Here is an 18,403-nt window from a genome sequence, read left to right as displayed (position 1 = left end):
CCAAGTAAGGTAAAAAACTAAATGTTCTCATTTTAAAAACAACCAGCCTAGAATGAATACTTTCCTTAAGTCACTTTCCAGGATCAGTTTTACTTGATGAAGTTTTCCACACCTTATTTCCTTCTATTTCTTTCCATTAAATAGTTTTTATAGCTGAGAGATTTTTTATTGAATATGCCCTCCTTTTAAAACACCAGAAAGTTCGAAGGTCTCAGCAGAGTTTCCAAATCATAACATGAGTGTCACCAAGCTATTTTTTATGACAAAAAAATTAAAGTTGTCTATTCATCAGTGGGTTCCTCTCTCTGTTCCTCACTCTGAAGTCTGACTCATCATTCATGCCTGTCTCATCGGAGCCTGTGGATAACATGTCCATTGTCCTAGATTTTGACCTTGTGTCTGATTTCCTAATTCTGAAGAAGTGGTGCCCCAAAATGTGCTGCTCTCAGCAGTCTTAGAGAAAGATGTGCCTGATACGCCTTCTAATGGATGAAAGTAAGAAAGAGTTGCCAGCTCTGGGTTGATAGAGTATTCACCACTCTGATAAGCTTTTTTATATCTGAAAAAAAAATACATACATCAAAAATTGTTTTTAATTGTGTACGTTTGCAGCTTGGCTTAGAAAAGCATCTTAAAGTGATATATGAATTCTATCCAATGTATTAGCTATTTATTATAACACTATATAAATGAATGAAAAATGTTAGACCCTACACAGATGTGCTATTTAGAACAGAGGTCATAGCCCTTTTGTTTCAAGGCTATTAAAAGAGAATGCATTTCTAGATTCTCTATATCCTTTCCAATTGACTAGGGTTGTTTCTATCTCTAGATGACTATTTAAAATATTGGGAAAAAGTCCAAGTGGGATATTCCCTGAGAGACAGCCCCATGCTCCTTTCCAAATAGGGGAAATGGAGCCAAAATGAATACCTTATGAACTTGGGAGTCACGTTTGCCTAGCACTCTACTAAAGAGAGCAGGTTGGGTGTTTCCTCTCATGTGTTTTAAAGACTCCAGAGGTCTGTAGACTTACTTCATTGTCTTCATTTTGTACATCACGGCACTACAGATTGCCAAGAGGATGACAAAAAGGAAGAGAGTCATCAACAAGAGGCCCAGCATTAACTTTAATTTGGCTTCCTGTAGTTCTGCCAGGTAGTCTTCATCTGTAGCATTCACATCAGAGTCTGAGAGGAAAGAAAGAAAATGCAATGGGAAAGAGTGACTCTGTTCGGCACGTTTTCCTGGAGGAATAAGGATCGCAAAGCAACTGAAGAGAAGCCTTCACCACCCGGAGTCTTCACTGAATTCTCCCCGCTACCCTCATGCAATGCAAAGGAGAAGGCTATAGGCCACTCCCTACGGCCAAGTACTCTTAACTTTTTTACCTTTCCCCTTCACAGCAATCTTGGGGGAGCTGTCCTTTGCTCCATTTTCCAGGATCACAGAAGTTTATGGATTTGCCCTTGGTACATAGCTAATAAGTGGCAAAATTTGGTATCAAACCCAGGTTACCAGATGTTAAAATATGTATCAGACTTCCTCCCTGAATAATATAAAAGAAAAACAATTCAAGACTCTGAAGAGATTGCTATTAAAAATGTGATGAAATTACACACAAGGGATTAGTCCTTCAAGAGAGGAAGATGCAATTCTACTGTTGGGACATACGTTGACTTTCTTTTAAGCTAAAAGGATGATGTACTACAATGCTTTCTCCACAAGGCTTAAGAACTGAATTTGCGGGCTTCCCTGGTGGCGCAGTGGTTAAGACTCTGCCTGCCAACACAGGGGACATGGGTTCAAGCCCTGGTCCCAGAAGATCCCACATGCCATGGAGCCACTAAGCCCGTGCACCACAACTACTGAGCCTGAGCTCTAGAGTCCGCGAGCCACAACTACTGAGCCCGCATGCCACAGCTACTGAAGCCCACGCGCCTAGAGCCCGTGCTCCACAACAGAAGCCACTGCAGTGAGAAGCCCGCGCACCACAACGAAGAGTAGCCCCCACTCACCGCAACTAGAGTAAGCCCGCATGCAGCAACAAAGACCCAACACAGCCAAAAATAAATAAGTTTATAAAAAAAATGAACTGAATTTGCCATTTTATTACTGTGATCAAATCTAGTGTACTTGATGTTAAAGAAATGGAAATTTAGTTAAATTTCTAAAATACATTATATAATAAAAATCATGTCTGGATCCAGAAACGTCAAAAGTCTTTTTACTAAAGTAATGAAAATATATCTTTACTGCCAAATTTTATATCTTCCTAAATATATGTCTGACTTAATAGGCATTTAATGGTGACTTTAAATAACCATGTTGCTATTTCTCTCCTTTCCCCCAACCTCCTACCACCCAAAAGTTCCAACGGTTTTCATGATTTTCTAGGTAATGATATTTTGGTAATAAGCAATGACAAGCTCCCATGTCTAACTCTCTGATATTTAAAAAACTTGTAATTGTCCAAGTGCAATCCTAGGCCAAGGGGAGTGAAATGTACACAGTTGTCAATGACTGATATCTTGACTTTGAGGGAGATTATTTTGGGAATAAACAAATTAGGTTAAAATGGACTGTGCTCCTGAATTGCTTTGCTATTCCTTAAAAGGGTGTTTGTAAACAGGTGTACTTATAGTACATTTTGTTTATCAAGGTGGTGGTCAAAACTAGAGAAGGGTTTGAAATTCCTAACCACTGGAAATTATAGAAAAGCGAATTACAAGTTTGGACAGCTTTTTTTTTTTTTTCCTCTAAGCCTCAGTTTCCTCATCAGTAAAATGGAGATAATACCAACTTTCATGCTGTGAGGGCTGACATAATAATGTATGTATAGTGTAGTATGTGCTCAATACGTAATAGAAAATCAGCGATGCTCATTTTAATTACTTGAAAAGACAAAATATTTCTAAAGCATTTGTCATTACTGTATATCACTTTTCTAAACAAAGAAGACTGACTCTGTTTTCTTGATGCACTGAAAGGCAAGTGGCTGTACTTGTCAAATAATCCAGTACAGAGTTGAGGTGACAGGCCTTAGATGTATTATCAGATGCTATTTCTTTTTCAATGTCTTTTTGTAGGACAGAGGTTTGGGGAAAATTAATATATTGCCTTGTTATGAAATGGAACACCAATGGAAGATATCAATAACAGGGGAAACTGAGCAGGGGGAATATATGAGAACTCTGTACTTTCTACTCAATGTTTCTATAAGCCTAAAACTGCTCTAAAAAAGTCTGTCAATTTAAGACAACTGCATCCTAAATATTGTTCACTTGCCTACTCCTTCATTTGGTTTACTGTTTCAGGAATATAAGTTACAAAACAGGAAGATGGAAATAGTCATCTGCAATGTGGTCATTGAAGAACACTGTTTAGGAACCATAACTTTCCTAAAACTGTAAATGTCCTCTCTGGTATGATGTCAGCCACCATGCTACCTTGTTACATATTCTATACCTTACTGAGGAAAACAGTATCACCATGTAGACACTAAAATGTGTGAAAGTATTTATGTATCCCTTTAATTGAAGTATTTTGTTCTCACTTGGAATTGGGTGAGAAAATTGATCTCGTTGGTTGTCCTCATTGGTGGTTGCATTTATAGCTGTTAAAACAATAAATTGGTGTTACGGTAAACAAACTTCACTTACTTTTGTGTGTGAATATGTGTGTGTGTATACAGCTTATTCTCATTGTTCATGGTAGTCATGGTTAAGCTATGTGAGCACTGAATTAGTGAATACTGAACCATCATTGTTCCTAAGGGAAATACAGGGTTAGGTTCCTGTGAGCCTCTGGTCACTACTTTTCATCAACCAATCAATATCTAACCTTGTTTTATGTGTGTGTTTCTGTTTAGAGACACTTTATTTAGTATATACTGCTGACTCATCAACACTGAGCTCACAATCAACAGCATTATAACTCACACCTACATGAAGCTTATATAATACACACACTTTTCTCCTAAGGTACATCACAGCCTTCTTGTGTTTAGGAACATTAAACAGCATTGTACTACTATACTTGGGGGGCATTTAAAATAGCAAAATCGCCAACAGAAAGCACAAAAATGCGAAACACCCAGCACTAAGTAGACCGCAAAAAAGGAACTTGTTTAAAGCATGAGAGCTGAAAAAAGAAGTCCTTTGTTCTACCTCAGCTCGGAACAAGAGCATCAGGCAATTAAATTTTTTTTGCTACTCTGTGTGTGTCCACAAATGACTGTGAAAGTTCTGCAAGTGGAGGGTTCCAGATAAATTTTAGATACAGGTAAATTCACAAATACAGAATCTGCAAGTTAGAATCCACTGAATATGGTATATATTTCACGTTTATAACACATGCATATATGTGTGTGATAAATGAATTCTATTTATACATGTATGTATATATAGATGATATGCATGTTACATTTATACATGCATACATACAAATGCTATGCATGTTACATTTATACATGCATGATTGTACCTTTATGGTTTATATATTACTTTTATGCATGCATATATTTTGATATATACCTTGCATTCATTCATGCCTCTCCATGTGCATACTGCTCCAAATACAAAGAGGGATTATACTGAGCAAGAGCCTTATTTAACATTTTTAATCATAAAGTAAATGACTAGATTGCAACATTTGTAGGAAAATAAGAGTTTGGGGGAGAGAATCAGAAAATGTGTGACACTGATCAGATTTCTGGGTTTGTTTTGCATTTGCTATTACATGTGATGATGGCAGCAAAATGTTGACTTATTAATTCTTAGTATTAGAACAATTTACACTGATCTTGGCTTTCTTACAGAAGACTTTAGAAAACCAAAACATTTTCCCAGCTACCTAACTACTATGAGTTTACCTTTAGCTAACATTGTCCAAAATGCAGGCTCATTTGGACTCTGGATTGGTTCTGTTTAAAAAACAAAATAGAACATGATAACAAAATAAGGTAATTTGGCTTCAGTAAATTTTTGATAGAACATTCATTCGTTTGTTACTTTAGTCATCTAAAAGTTATACCTTGAGTTCCTATCATGTGCCAGACCCTGTGGTTGGCATTAAAGTTACAGAAATGAACAAGGTCTTATGCACACTCTCAATTTGGGAGACAGACAAGAATCACTGTTAATTATGTTGCAGGGTAATGAGGGCTTTCATAGAGATGCACAGGTGGTATGCACAGAGGGATCTAATTCAACTTCCAAAAGCCAGAAACACTTTGAGAGGGAGACGATGCTCCTGTATAGGCTCAGAGGACTAGAAATTGTTTGCCAGACAAACTATGTAAGAGAGAGGTCATTCCACTGTGAGCAAACTCAGGTGTCATAAGCAGGTTCGGTAAGCTCTGAGAGCTTCAGGTATTCTGGAGTGGAGAATGTGGGTGAGGAATGTGACCAGAGATGATACTGGCAAGTTCTTCAATGGTCAGATCATTTCAGACTTGAATGCCTGGTTAAGAACTTATAATATGACCCCAAACCTAGTAGAAAATTACTGAAGATATTTAAGAAGGGGCCAACCAGGATGATCAGATTTCTATATTTAAATATATCAAGAAAGTGAATAATATTAGAGTAATCATATGAGAAACATACTTGGATTGCATGAACTGGAGAACATAGGGTTTCATGTAATAACAGTCCACTGTCTTCAATTAGACCACTCCTCTTTCAAGACCTGAGAGGAGAGCCATCCTGGGTTGTTATTTTTTCACAAGTATTTTATAAGGAACAATTTTCTTGTCAGAAAAAGTAAAATGATAATTTTGATTTTGTAAACTCTCACTCTGAACTTTCCCCCATTAATAATCTTAGGAAACACCAACAATTGACGCTAAGCAGAGGCAAGTTTACTTCTCAAGCATGTGATTGTTATATCATTATTTTAAAATTATATTAAAATGTATTAAATATATTTATATAAATATATATTTATACACACATGATATTTTAGATAAATATATATTTAATATAAATATAAATGTAATACATTTTACTAAAATAAAGTTGTATTTTAAAAAGAGCTCACTTCCTATCACTTGTCAAGTAAATCTGAAAATTGAGTCTTAGATTTTTTTACCATTTAAAAGATTTTAGAGTGACTTTAAATTGTAGTAGTACAAATTCTTTAAGCATGTTATTACTTTACGAAATACTCAGATTAATGAAAGTTAAATTTTTAAGTCATATAATGATAAGCTCCAGGTCTGACTACAGTATTGTAACTTTAATACCGTGAATAGTTTTTTCAATAGGTTCTTTACTTTCTTCTTCATTGCTGACTGTTTCAGGAGGTGGTAATGTCGTTGCTTCATTGACGAGTTCATCTACGAAAAGGCATAATGGATTATCAGCATATAAAAATAATGACTCAACATTTGTGATTAGGCAATTTTTAAGCTAAAAAAATAGAAGAAAAGGAGACAAAAAATATCAAAACAAAAAAAACAAAGAGAAAGATGTTGACATTTTCCTGAGATACCTTAAAGGAGGGGAAAAAAGAAGGCTTTGAAGAATGATGTTTGTATGATAATGGGTTGCTTGAGGTGGGATTAATATGCCTCCAATTTGCAAGAGTGAGGAAAAACTGGGAGCGTGGAGCCACAGGCTTCCTTTGACAGTATGGAAGATCTATTGGATGAGAGACATTGGCTTCACATGGCTCCCTGAACAGGCCTTGAAGTGATACTGTCACTTCAGGACAAGTTGGTTGCTGGTCAGGGTGGTGACGTGAAAGAGTTGTAACATAAATGTCCTTGCAAACTGGAAACACATGCATGTTAACTACTCAAAACAGAGTTTTGGCCCTAAAGATTTGGGGCTACAAATCAAGGATTTTCAGGCCTGATTTAGTATATATCTCAGTCTACAATGTTTCCATCTGGAGGTATGTCAGCAAGAGTGTATTTGGGAACAATTGTGACTGAAGGACCATTGTTCTCCCCACGAAGTTGGCACTTTCAGTTAAATTGCTTCATACAGGAGTCGATAAAGTTCCATATGAAGTACAGGCAACCCCACTTCTAGGAAGATTTCTACTGAGCCGACAAACAGCACAGGTATCTTGTTGGCAAGGAAGGATGGAAAAAAGAATCCGTTACCAGAGTTGACACAGATTCAGGCAGGGCTGGAACAATTGGTAAGTAAACCTTTAACTCTGCTATGCAACCTTCAGACTTGATTTTGGAGAAAAATGTCTGGATTGTCTCACTACTGCCTTGCTCTCATCGTTTTAGGGACTAAAAGAATTGTTAGTCAAAATTTTTCTGGAGATTTCCATCTCCTTGGGGAGCTTGCTCCTCCAGAATGTCCCCACCATGTCAACATGTCTCCCTCTGTTAGGGCCCCTTTTAAAATGGCCAAAATTTCTTATCCCAGTACAACTTTGACAATCCTTTGGGGACCTGAATTATAGGAAGACAAGTTAGGGTTTTGGAATCTTTTCCATGGGTCCTGTGGTCTTCAATAATCCATTTCCTAAGGGAATTTGAGGTACCTGGTCTGTTTAAGAATTGGCTCTGTATGTCTTATCCCAAATGGCTCAAGATGTTGTCTGCTGTGTGCAAGCAAAATTCCCATGAGAGGTTTGTCTAATTAATGTATGCCCTTGAAATGTCCCTATCCATTTATGCCCCAAATTTTGGAATTGCTCAAAATATTTCGTTATTGTCAAGTAGCTTTATTAATAATTAGGCATTGCTGAGTCTGGCTTTTCCCAATATTGAATATTGTCATAGCCAGAAATATGCTCTCTTGCCTTATTTATTTTCATCCCCTTTTCCTTGTCTTCTTGTCTTTCATAGATATGAGCTATTGACACTTCAAGGTGAAAGATGTGGTATAGGTACTTTAGAGACTTTTAATGGCCTCCAGAGTCACATGCTGGCAACAGTTTTATCGATCAATAGTTACACTTGGTGGAAAGATGCAAAAAAGAAATAACATTTGAAGCTGAAAGTGCAAAGCAGAAAGAAGTAAAAATGTGGGTTTAAGAAAAAACAATTTTCTAGAGTCCTAAATTTAGTTATTTCATTTTTCTTTCCACACAAACCAAAAATATGAGGCTAAGAAATATAAGAACATCCTTGCCTTCTGAATTTATCAATGCAATGGCTATGGTGGAGTCTCCCTATTTTAGGAACTAAGACTCCCTGACGACATTAGCTCCACTAAGATCTTTTTCCTACCCAATACTCTGTAGTGCTATTTTGAAATCTTGCTTTAAGGGTGCTTCATATTTGCAATGGTACCTTTCAGTACATACAGTTTCTTAGAGAGAAATTCAGGTCAGTTGCTGCTCTCACAGATATTTCAGACCGTGTGTCATTTGGATTTTGTGTTGTAAACACATCTAAAAACATACGATCAAAAATTATCAGCAGCTTGCTAAGTCACTTCTTGTTCCTTTTACATTTTTCCTTACCAGATTTTTTTTTCTTAAAACGTATGCACTAACTAATTCCAAGAAAAGAATAATAAAAGTATTTGAGACATTCTTCAGCTACAAAATAACAAGTGGGGCAAGGGTCAAAAATAAAATTCATGGGGAAAAAAGCCAAACTAGTATCCTTATGCTAACTGACTCTTTCTGAAAAGAAATTATTAAGGAAATTACAAAAAAACATATATAGATGTATAATAGGTCCCAAAGGATTTGTAGATGTGTAATATTATCACTGTTTGTATTAACATTGTCAAATTTTAGCCAAGTAAGAAGCACTCACTTGCCCTTGAACCTTCTGTTAGACTGTAATAGTTCAGCTTAAAAAGCACATACTTCAATAACAATCAAGATCTCCCCAATACATTCACATTTACATATGCACATAAAGAATCCTGCTCTTAAGAGGTGTCAGTGAGGCTGGTTGTAATTCAAAAATAATGGACATACCCACCCAACCAGAGTCAAAGTAAATTGGATCAAGATGCCAGACTGAACATTCATATGCATGTCTCCCCTTTCTAAAATCTCGTGAAATGACAGAAAATTTTACACACATGAATGTATATGTGTGTTTAGTATATAAATAAATATATTCATTTCCCCAACACACACACACACACACACACACACACACACACACACACACACACTGCCATTAATTTTGAAGAATTTCTGGGCTAGATCTATGGAGAAATAAAAGGAAATCACAGCTCAATATTCATGTTATGAGTTACGAAAGTATAAAAATTAAAACACTATGGTATTTTTGTAGGGAAAGACAGATCAAAGAAACAATAAAAAGGTAGCAACTGACCAATTTCAAATGGAATTTAGATTATATTAAATGTGAGTTTCATATCAGTAGGGAACTAGTGTTAGACAACTGGCAATCCTCCTTGAAAAATGTAAAATTTTATGCATATTTTATGCCATATACAAAAATAATTGGATTTAAGACCTAAGAGTTGGGCTTCCCTCGTGGCGCAGTAGTTGAGAGTCCGCCTGCCGATGCAGGGTACATGGGTTCATGCCCTGGTCCGGGAAGATCCCACATGCCGCAGAGCAGCTGGGCCCATGAGCCATGGCCGCTGAGCCTGCACGTCCGGACCCTGTGCTCCGCAACGGGAGAGGCCACAACAGTGAGAGGCCCACGTACCTCAAAAAAAAAAAAAAGACCTAAGAGTTTTAACCAAAATATAAAATTATCCAAAAATTGGGAAATAATTTAATATCTTGGATTGGATAAGGCCTACCTAAATAAGATACAAAATGAAGAAGAAATTAATCAAGAATTGATCTCATAAAATTTTCTCTGTGATTAAGATACCTAAATAAGTTTAAAGATAAGCAACAGCTTGGGAGAAAATACTTGTTACTTTTACCATAGAGAAAAGATTAATATACTAAATATAAAAAGAGCCCCTACAAACAAATGAAAATACAACCTAATAGAAAAATGGGCCAAGGATATGAACAGGTAAATCACAGAAGTAGAAATAAAAATGCCCAATAAATACAGAGAAAAATTCTCAGGTTCAAAAGTAATCAGAGTGCAAATTAAAACAGTAATGAAAAATTCTCACTTATTCACAAAATACGATTAACAATATTCATCGTATGTGATGTGATATTGTGGCGCATTCTTGGGGGATGTAAATTGGTAGATAAGTTTTGGAGTACAATTTGTGGTATCTATCAATATTTTAAAAGATTTATCCTTGATTCAAAAATTCCAGTATTAGGTATCTATCCAAAGAGAGATACATCCAAGTGTACATGAGAAGAATGTACGAGGGAAAAAACTGCACATAATCTAATTCTTTAATAAGATAGTGGATAAATTATGGAACATATTTTATGGAATAGTATATATCCATTAAAAATAATGAGGTAGATGTGAAAAGAGCTCTGGAGTTGTTAAATGAAAAAAGCAAGTCATAATATAATCCTTTAGTGTAAATATATGTGTGTGTGTGTAAGAAAGATTTTTTTCTTTAATCAAAATAATCATCAGGCTCTTGATTTATTTACCCTCTGGTAATTCAAAATAGAGGTACATCCTGAAAAGGAAATAACTGCATCATTTTGCATACAGTAGAGGCAGCCTGTGGTGAACAGACTGGATACCACTCCTGACTCTGCTTCTTCGTAGCTATGAAACCTGGCAATTGACCTCTCTGAGCATCAGGGATTTTTTTAACCTACAAAAGAGGACAGTGATTCACCAAAGAACATACAGAAATACAACTTACATATTATAATTTTCAAAGTACTTGAGTGTATGTGTATATCTTAATCATATTTCTATTTTTTTCTTTGATTAATATTATTAAAGATTCCAGGATAATTAGATTTAATCTCAATTATATTTAATTTTTAACAAGAGTTTCTTATGAATTTTTCACATTTTACAATGGTGGACCTTGTAAGGACATGGAAAGAAAGCCCCATACGATGAACGGTGAATAAATTGAAGTTCAGTGGACCTTCCAAACATCTCAAAGTCATCTTGTTATGGGTTGAATTTTGTTTGCCCCAAAAAACTATGTTGAAGTCTTAACTTTCAGTACCTCAGAATGTGACCTAATTTGGAATTTAAGTCATTGAAGATTTTATTAGTTAAGACAAAGTCACATGCGAGTAGGTGGGCTCCTAATCCAAAACGGTGTCATTATTGAGAAGAGGGAAATTTGGACATGGAAACACAGAAAGAACTTGTGAAGACAGATGCAGCGATTGGAGTTCTGCTGCTACAAGCCAAGGAACTCCTGGGGCTACCAGAAGCTGGAAGATGCAAGGGAAGATAGTCTCCTAGAGGCTTTGGAGAGAGGCTGGCATGGCCAAAGCTTTGATTTTGCATTTCTGGCTTCTGTGAGAACTGTGAGAGAACAAATTTCTTTTGCTTTGAGCCCCAGTTTGTGGTATTTTGTTTCAAGAAGCCCTAGAAAGCTGACACACACCTCCAAATAAATTTTGGTTAACTCACCATAAAATTAGGTCAATTGTTACTAATGTGAACAAATAACCATACTGCTAATGATAAACCCTATGTTAATTATAGACAATTACCAAGAGAATCTTATTAAACTTCATAACACCTCATGGAAAAAGTTGTAGGAGATAAGGATTTCATCTCATACGCTGAAACGTCTATACGGTAAGTTAAAATTTAAGTAGGAAATAAAATGATTATAGGAGTTTTAGAGTTAAAATAAATCCAACCAATCTAATCAAAAATAAATCAAACCAGTCCAATCAGCTTTTGTATATGTATTGCTATTAACTTGAAAAGCTTACATTGTTTTATACCTTTATAATAATTGTCAGTTTTCTCATTAGCAGGAACATTCTCCTTATTTTCTTCTTCCACTTTATGTGGTTGTTCAGCCACAGGCTGCTCAGGTAAGGGCGTCATCTCAGGCCCTGAAAAAAAGTATGACCAGAGATCAGAAATATGTTGATTTCTTTGACCACTTTCTTTTTCTAACTGCATTTTTTCACAAAGGATTTGAGTCAGAGATTTAAAATCTAAGTTATACCATATTTCTAACAATCACCTTTATATTATCCTATAGGAAATTGCCGCGGATTGTTGGAGAGGGTGTGGAGAAGAGGGAACCCTCCTACACTGTTGGTGGGAATGTAAATTGGTGAAACTGCTATGGAGAACAGTATGGAGGTTCCTCAAAAAACTAAAAATAGAGTTGCCATATGATCCAGCAATCCCACTCCTGGGCATATACCCAGAGAAAACTATAATTCAAAAAGATGAATGCACCCCTATGTTCACAGCAGCACTATTTACAATAGCCAAGACATGTAAACAACCTAAATGTCCACTGACATATGAATGGATAAAGAAGATGTGGTATATATGTATACAATAGAATATTACTCAGCCATAAAAAAGCATGAAATAATGCCATTTGCAGCAACATGGATGGACCTAGAGATTATCATACTAAGTGAAGTAAGTCAGACAGAGAAAGACAAGTACCAGATGATATCACTGACATGTGGAATCTAAAATATGCCACAAATTAACATATCTATGAAATAGAAACAGACTCACAGACATAGAGAACAGACTGTGGTTGCCAAGTGGGTGGAGAGGAAAGGATTGGGAGTTTGGGATTAGCAGATGCAAACTAGTGTATATAGGATGGATAAACAACAAGGTCCTACTGTATAGCACAGGGAACTATATTTAATATCCTATGATAAACCATAATGGAAAAGAATATGAAAAAGAATATATATGTGTATAACTGAGTCACTTTGCTGTACAGCAGAAATTAACACCACATTGTAAATCAACTATACTTCAATAAATTTAAAAAAAAAATTGCTACGGACTAATTTTCTAGGATAATGGATCATGTTTCTTATCTGCTATTTTGACGAAAGTTTTATATGCTCACCTTCATCGGTGGGATCCGTACCACTAATCTCTGGGTGAAAAGCCCCGCATAAAATAATAAACAATATAAAATTCATTGGGAAAATGACGTGATTTATCCAGTGATCTACTGTGTCTCAGAGTTTCCTTTCTGTTGCCCAGCAGGTCCTATAACTAGCAGGGACATTATGATGTCACTGCCAAATGGAGATCAGAATGCTGGGGAGGAATTTCCAAAAGCTTTGTGATTCAGTCTGATGTCTTTATCTTTGGTCCTACATAGTTTTTAGGTGTTTGTTTTTTTTTTTTAATAAACCACTATAAGATTTTCTTTGAAAATTAAGAGTTATGTTTTCATGAGGTAATGTAAATTTTTGGTTCCTGGATTTTAAAGAACAATTAATATTGCTGATAGAAAGATGAGAACAGACCTTTTTGGTTTTCAAAGCATTTACAATACCGTATGCTCTTTTGGATAACCACAAAGTATCTCCTAAAAAACTAATCACATACCAAAATGCAATCCAAATGCCCTGCAAATTCTGGTTCATGGTCTATCTTAACTGTAATTCTTTTTTTTTTTTTTTGCGGTACGCGGGCCTCTCACTGTTGTGGCCTCCCCATTGCGGAGCACAGGCTCCGGACGCGCAGGCTCAGCGGCCATGGCTCACGGGCCCAGCCGCTCCACAGCATGTGGGATCCTCCCGGACCAGGGCGCGAACCCGTGTCCCCTGCATCGGCAGGTGGACTCTCAACCACTGCGCCACCAGGGAAGCCCTTAACTGTAATTCTTTAGGGGAAAGTTTTTTGAAACATCCTTTTGGGGGGGTTTAAGACCTATATTCTTTATAGAATATAAAATATTTGTTTTGCTAAAAACATTTTATCAGTGAAACCCATCTTTTACCTCACATCATACAGATTGAGAAAATTATCTAACAGTCAGAAGAGGACTTAGGCCTGGATAATATTATCCATACATTTTTCATATAATAACTCATATAATAAGCAATAAAGGCAAGAAATCAAATGGACAATACCACCAATATTGCTCTTCATATTAAAGGATCACCTAACATCCCCTTCCTCAATTGTAATTATTATTGATGGAGTCTCTCAGCTCTAGACAATATTCATAATTAAAATGACACAAGCATCAGGAGAAAAAGCGCACAAGTTTAAAAAGACTTGAACGTTTTTTCAGTATAATGAAGGCTCACAAATGAAGTCCAGCCAGTGTGGCACTGACTGGGCATACCTGAGGTACTAAAGAGGAAACTCAGCAGGAGTCTAATTGCTTAAGAGGGTGAGAGGAAGCAGAGTGGACTTGTCCTAAAGGAAAAGATGGTTAGGATCACAGCCTCAGTCCTCAGTCAACCAAAGCGAGGTGGTCCTGTGTGTAGTACTGTTTTTCTTTTAGGTCCTCCTGCCCATTCTTCCGTGGGTGCTGGGAAGTGGAGAAGAGATGTGAGTAAAGAGCTAGCAGGCTTCTGGAGTCCGTTACTTTGGCATCTCCCTAACAGGGTGCAACATAGAAAAGGGGAGGTACTTGGAGCAAGCATGCCCCTGGTTGCCCTGAACCACTGCACAGCTTTGGCTGATGGAGCTCAGCCATGATGAAACAGCAAAAGTCAGAAGTTCCAGGGTTGGGGAGGAGGTGGCATCCAGTGGAATTACCAGTTGTTCTCTCTGCAGAATCCTCTTATATTCCTAGAATAGTTATGCTTATTTTCAGATGGGACAAACCCTCTCTACGTGTAATGGAACTGGTAGAGTGAATTGGTAGATTTTTTTTTAAACATTCGATTTTATGAAACTAAGTTTGTTGAAAAATTGATTCTAATTTTCCTTTGTCCCATGACCAGTACTCTTTCTAGAGTATATCACTAGTGTTATGGGTTGAACTGTGGCTCCCCACCCCCAAGTTCATATGTTGAAGTCCTAACCCTCCAGTACCTCAGAACATGACCCTGTGTGAGATGGGGTCACTGCAGATGTAATTAGTTAAGATGAAGTCATACTAAAGTAGGGTGGGCCCCTAATACAACATGACTGCTATTCTTATAAAAAGGGGAAAGTTGAACACAGACAGACAGTCAGACAGACAGACAGACAGACACACACACACACACACACACACACACACACAGGGAGAATGCCATGTGAAGATGAAGCAGAGATGGGGATGATGCAGCAAAAATCGAGGAACACTGAAGACTGCCAAGAAACTACCAAAAGCTAGAAGAGAGTCACAGGACAGATTTTCCCTTACAGCCCTCAGAAGGAACCAACCCTACTAACACCTTGGTCTCAGATGTCTAGACTCCAGAACTGTGAGTCAGCAAATTTCTGTTGTTTAAGCCACTCAGTTTGTGGTACTTCTTTATGGCAGCCCTAGCAAACAAACACTAGATAAACTCTTTGGGTTCTTGGGAAGAGATTATGGAAACTAAAATTGAATGTCTCCTCACTGTATATCATCAGTTTAGGCTGTAGTTATCATTTCCATGAATGTAAATATTCTATTACTCAATAGAGTAAAAACTTATCTTTAAAAAAAGTGTATGTTTACTTTCTATATATTAAACTATATTTTATGCCTTTGAAGAATGCCCTAAGAAGGATCCATTGCTAATACTAAGGATGTCATTAGATATACTTTCTAATCTATGATTTTATTTTATTTCCTGTTTCTTGACCATGTCTGGATCATAAGCCCCTTCCATTTCGGTGTCTTCTCCAACAAGAGCACTGGGCCAGGAGCAAGAAGGAATATATTTGGGTCTTAGCTCCATCACTTACTACCTATGTGATCATGAGCAAATCATCTCTCTAACCCTGAATTTCCTCATCTGGAAAATAAGTAAATTAGATATCATACCAAGTAGATATTTGAGGCATTTACTGGGTTGAATTTATTTCCTGAATTTATTTACTTCATAAAGAATTTATTTACTTTCTATACAGATAATTGTTTTTCATGCCTAAAAGGATTAGCGCTGGTGAGATTTTCATATACACAGCTTTTTAAGAGGCATGACACACCAGTACCCTACTAGGAAAGTAAATACAAGTAGAAAAAGTGATGTAATAGAAGACACACAAACATTAAGAAATGAGACCATGTTGTAAAATGACCCCAAACGTATTTTAAAGACTGTCAGTTGAGTCACCCTAATCTTCGAGAGACTCCATTAAACGCAGGTAGTTCCACAAAACGTACATTAGTTGTTGCAATCCATGAACATAAACCTCCAACCTCGCTTAAAATATTAATTTGAATATTACTTTCCTTAAATCTAAATAGTAAGTTTACACACAACATAAAATAAAATAAATGATTGGATATATCATTGTAATTTTGTAAAACCAAGAACAATGAACTCTGCTTCATCAGAATGGTTAGGGAACTGAGGTTCTTTTTAACAGACTCTCAAACTAAACAGAAGTTACCATTTCATTCAGGATTGCTAATTTTCAAAGAACTAGAATCTTTCAATAAAATATAAGAAAGTTCTTTTGAACAGAATGTAATCTCTTTTCTCTCTTTGTGGGACTGTCAAGAATTTACAGTGCCCTCTGGGTTAAGTGAGAACCTTGATTATCAATGTGTACTTTTGTGTATCATTTTGAGTATCTGAGCTTCTTTTCCCCAGGTCCAGATCCTTTTTATTTATATTATTATTTTTATTTATGTAAAGCTCTTTTTTAGCTTCTAGATAAATAGAAATATTGAAGTAATGGTATTTTACTAACATGGTGACTCATGTAGTAAAAGAGAAATATCTGCTGATATTAAAACGTTGGGTTTAAAACCAGATCCTTCATTCACAACTTAATAGAAGAGGCAAGGGAAGACTGCATGGAATCTGGCCAGGCTGAAGTTGTTTAATTAGGTTGCTATTTAAAAACTGCCACTTAACCTAAGTCTTAAGGAGGTTGCTAATTAATAGCTATCCAAAGATTCAGGATAACAGGGTGGATGCATTAGGACAGAGGGACAAGAACATTGAGGCTGCTAAGCAAAGAGTGGAAAAACTGATTTACAGTGAGGTCTGGAAGTTTAACACTTCAAAGCTCAACAGTGCTGTGTAATAACGAAGTCCTGGCTTCAGATTCAGGCCCCTGAAGGGCCTGGCTTCAGATTGCTAAATTAGATTAGAGGGGAAGAAGAACATCGGCATTGGGATGTAAATTAAGTAAAATGAGAGACCATGATGTGTTGTCTGGGGCCAATGAAGCTCCCTAGGACGTGTAAGACTTGGAAATGAGAGGAACTGTGGGAAAGTGGTACCTTGGTCTTTCGTGAATGAGACTGGTGTAGAGAATGACAAGAGATGATGGTGGTGGGTAGGGTGGTAGAGAGTGGTATTGTTAAATGGCATAAACCTGGGAGGATAGGTGGTTTTGAGAGCACAAAGGTCAAGATATTGAAGAGCAGGAATGCCAACCACACCTCAAGGCACTGATATACACTGGGGTACATGAGATATAGGAGAAGGGGTTCTAGAAGGCTGCAGGGAAGAACCAGATCTCGGTGAGAAGTTGTACTCATACTGAATCTAGATGTTGTATTTATAATTTAACATTATAATATAAGCATTCTGACACACTTAATTTTAATATCTGTATAACATCCAATTCAGTGAATATTTATTACTTTTTTGGGTCATTTACCTTATCGTTGGTTAGGTTGTTTCCAGTTTTCCTTATTACACACAGTAAAGTAATGAGCATATTTATAGCTAAATTTTTTTCAGCATTTATAATGATATCATTTAGATTGTTTCCTAAATGAGGAATTTCTACCTTAAAGCATATGAACATTTCCAGGCTCTTGATACTCACTGTTCCACACTCATCTTGGATTTTCCCAGCCCCAGCCATGGAACCAAAACGTCATCTCTAAGAATTCCTGGTTCCTTTCAGGGGACAATAGTATCCACCTGCCAAGATCTGGACACTAGATGTGTTCATTGAATCAGAACACCACTGTGGTCAGGTCCTCTCAGTGGACAGAGACAGGAATACAGTGTATGTACAAGTGTATATGTGTATGTAATATACGCATATATATACATACATATACTTACATCTATATTTATTTCTATATCTATCTATAGCAAAAACATGGGTTCAAACAGTTACTTTAATTTCAGACCAACACCTGTTTACATATTTATAACCCCCTTCTTTGATGGTGAGAAACCTGGCTTCCATTATACTTAATGGAGTATATTTACTTGTTTAACTTCTCCCTCCTCCCTGTGGTAGAGAATCAACCTTCCATTGCTGCTACCTCCCTCCCGCTGCCTAGATGCCCTTCACAACCCACACAGGCTCTGACACCCTCTGCCAGGCTGCTCTCCCAGATAGATGACCTCCTCACCCCACTGGCCTCTGCCACCTCATGGTAGGCAGCCCTCCTACATACATGCCTGCCTCATTTCACCTGGGCTCTAATACACCATGCCAGGCTACCTCCCACCTCACCCCTGCATGGATTCCCTCCCGATCCTGATTCGGTTCCAGTATTCCATACCGAGC

General features: G+C 37.0%; 2 protein-coding genes across 2 annotated transcripts in view; both read right to left on the bottom strand.

Annotated features, from left to right (window-relative positions):
• Window positions 1-271: 271 nt before the first annotated feature.
• Window positions 272-10,516, bottom strand: EQTN (equatorin; the record flags this gene model as incomplete). The annotated part of the gene is given in 5 exon segments (XM_079926556.1): window positions 272-411; window positions 414-559; window positions 1,037-1,190; window positions 6,248-6,340; window positions 10,489-10,516. Coding segments are annotated over 5 exon segments (561 nt in total).
• Window positions 10,517-11,778: 1,262 nt separating this feature from the next.
• The window catches only part of MOB3B (MOB kinase activator 3B), a 154,064-nt gene continuing 147,439 nt past the window's right edge, over window positions 11,779-18,403 (bottom strand). The window contains exon 3 of the mRNA XM_079927936.1: window positions 11,779-11,880. Within this exon, the coding sequence (XP_079784062.1) occupies window positions 11,869-11,880 (12 nt within the window). The 3' untranslated portion in view covers window positions 11,779-11,868. The remainder of the gene's footprint in view (window positions 11,881-18,403) is intronic.

Source organism: Stenella coeruleoalba (genome assembly GCF_951394435.1).
Source record: "Stenella coeruleoalba genome assembly, chromosome: 7".
NCBI lineage: Eukaryota > Metazoa > Chordata > Mammalia > Artiodactyla > Delphinidae > Stenella > Stenella coeruleoalba.
This window is presented reverse-complemented; position numbering and strand designations above follow the sequence as displayed.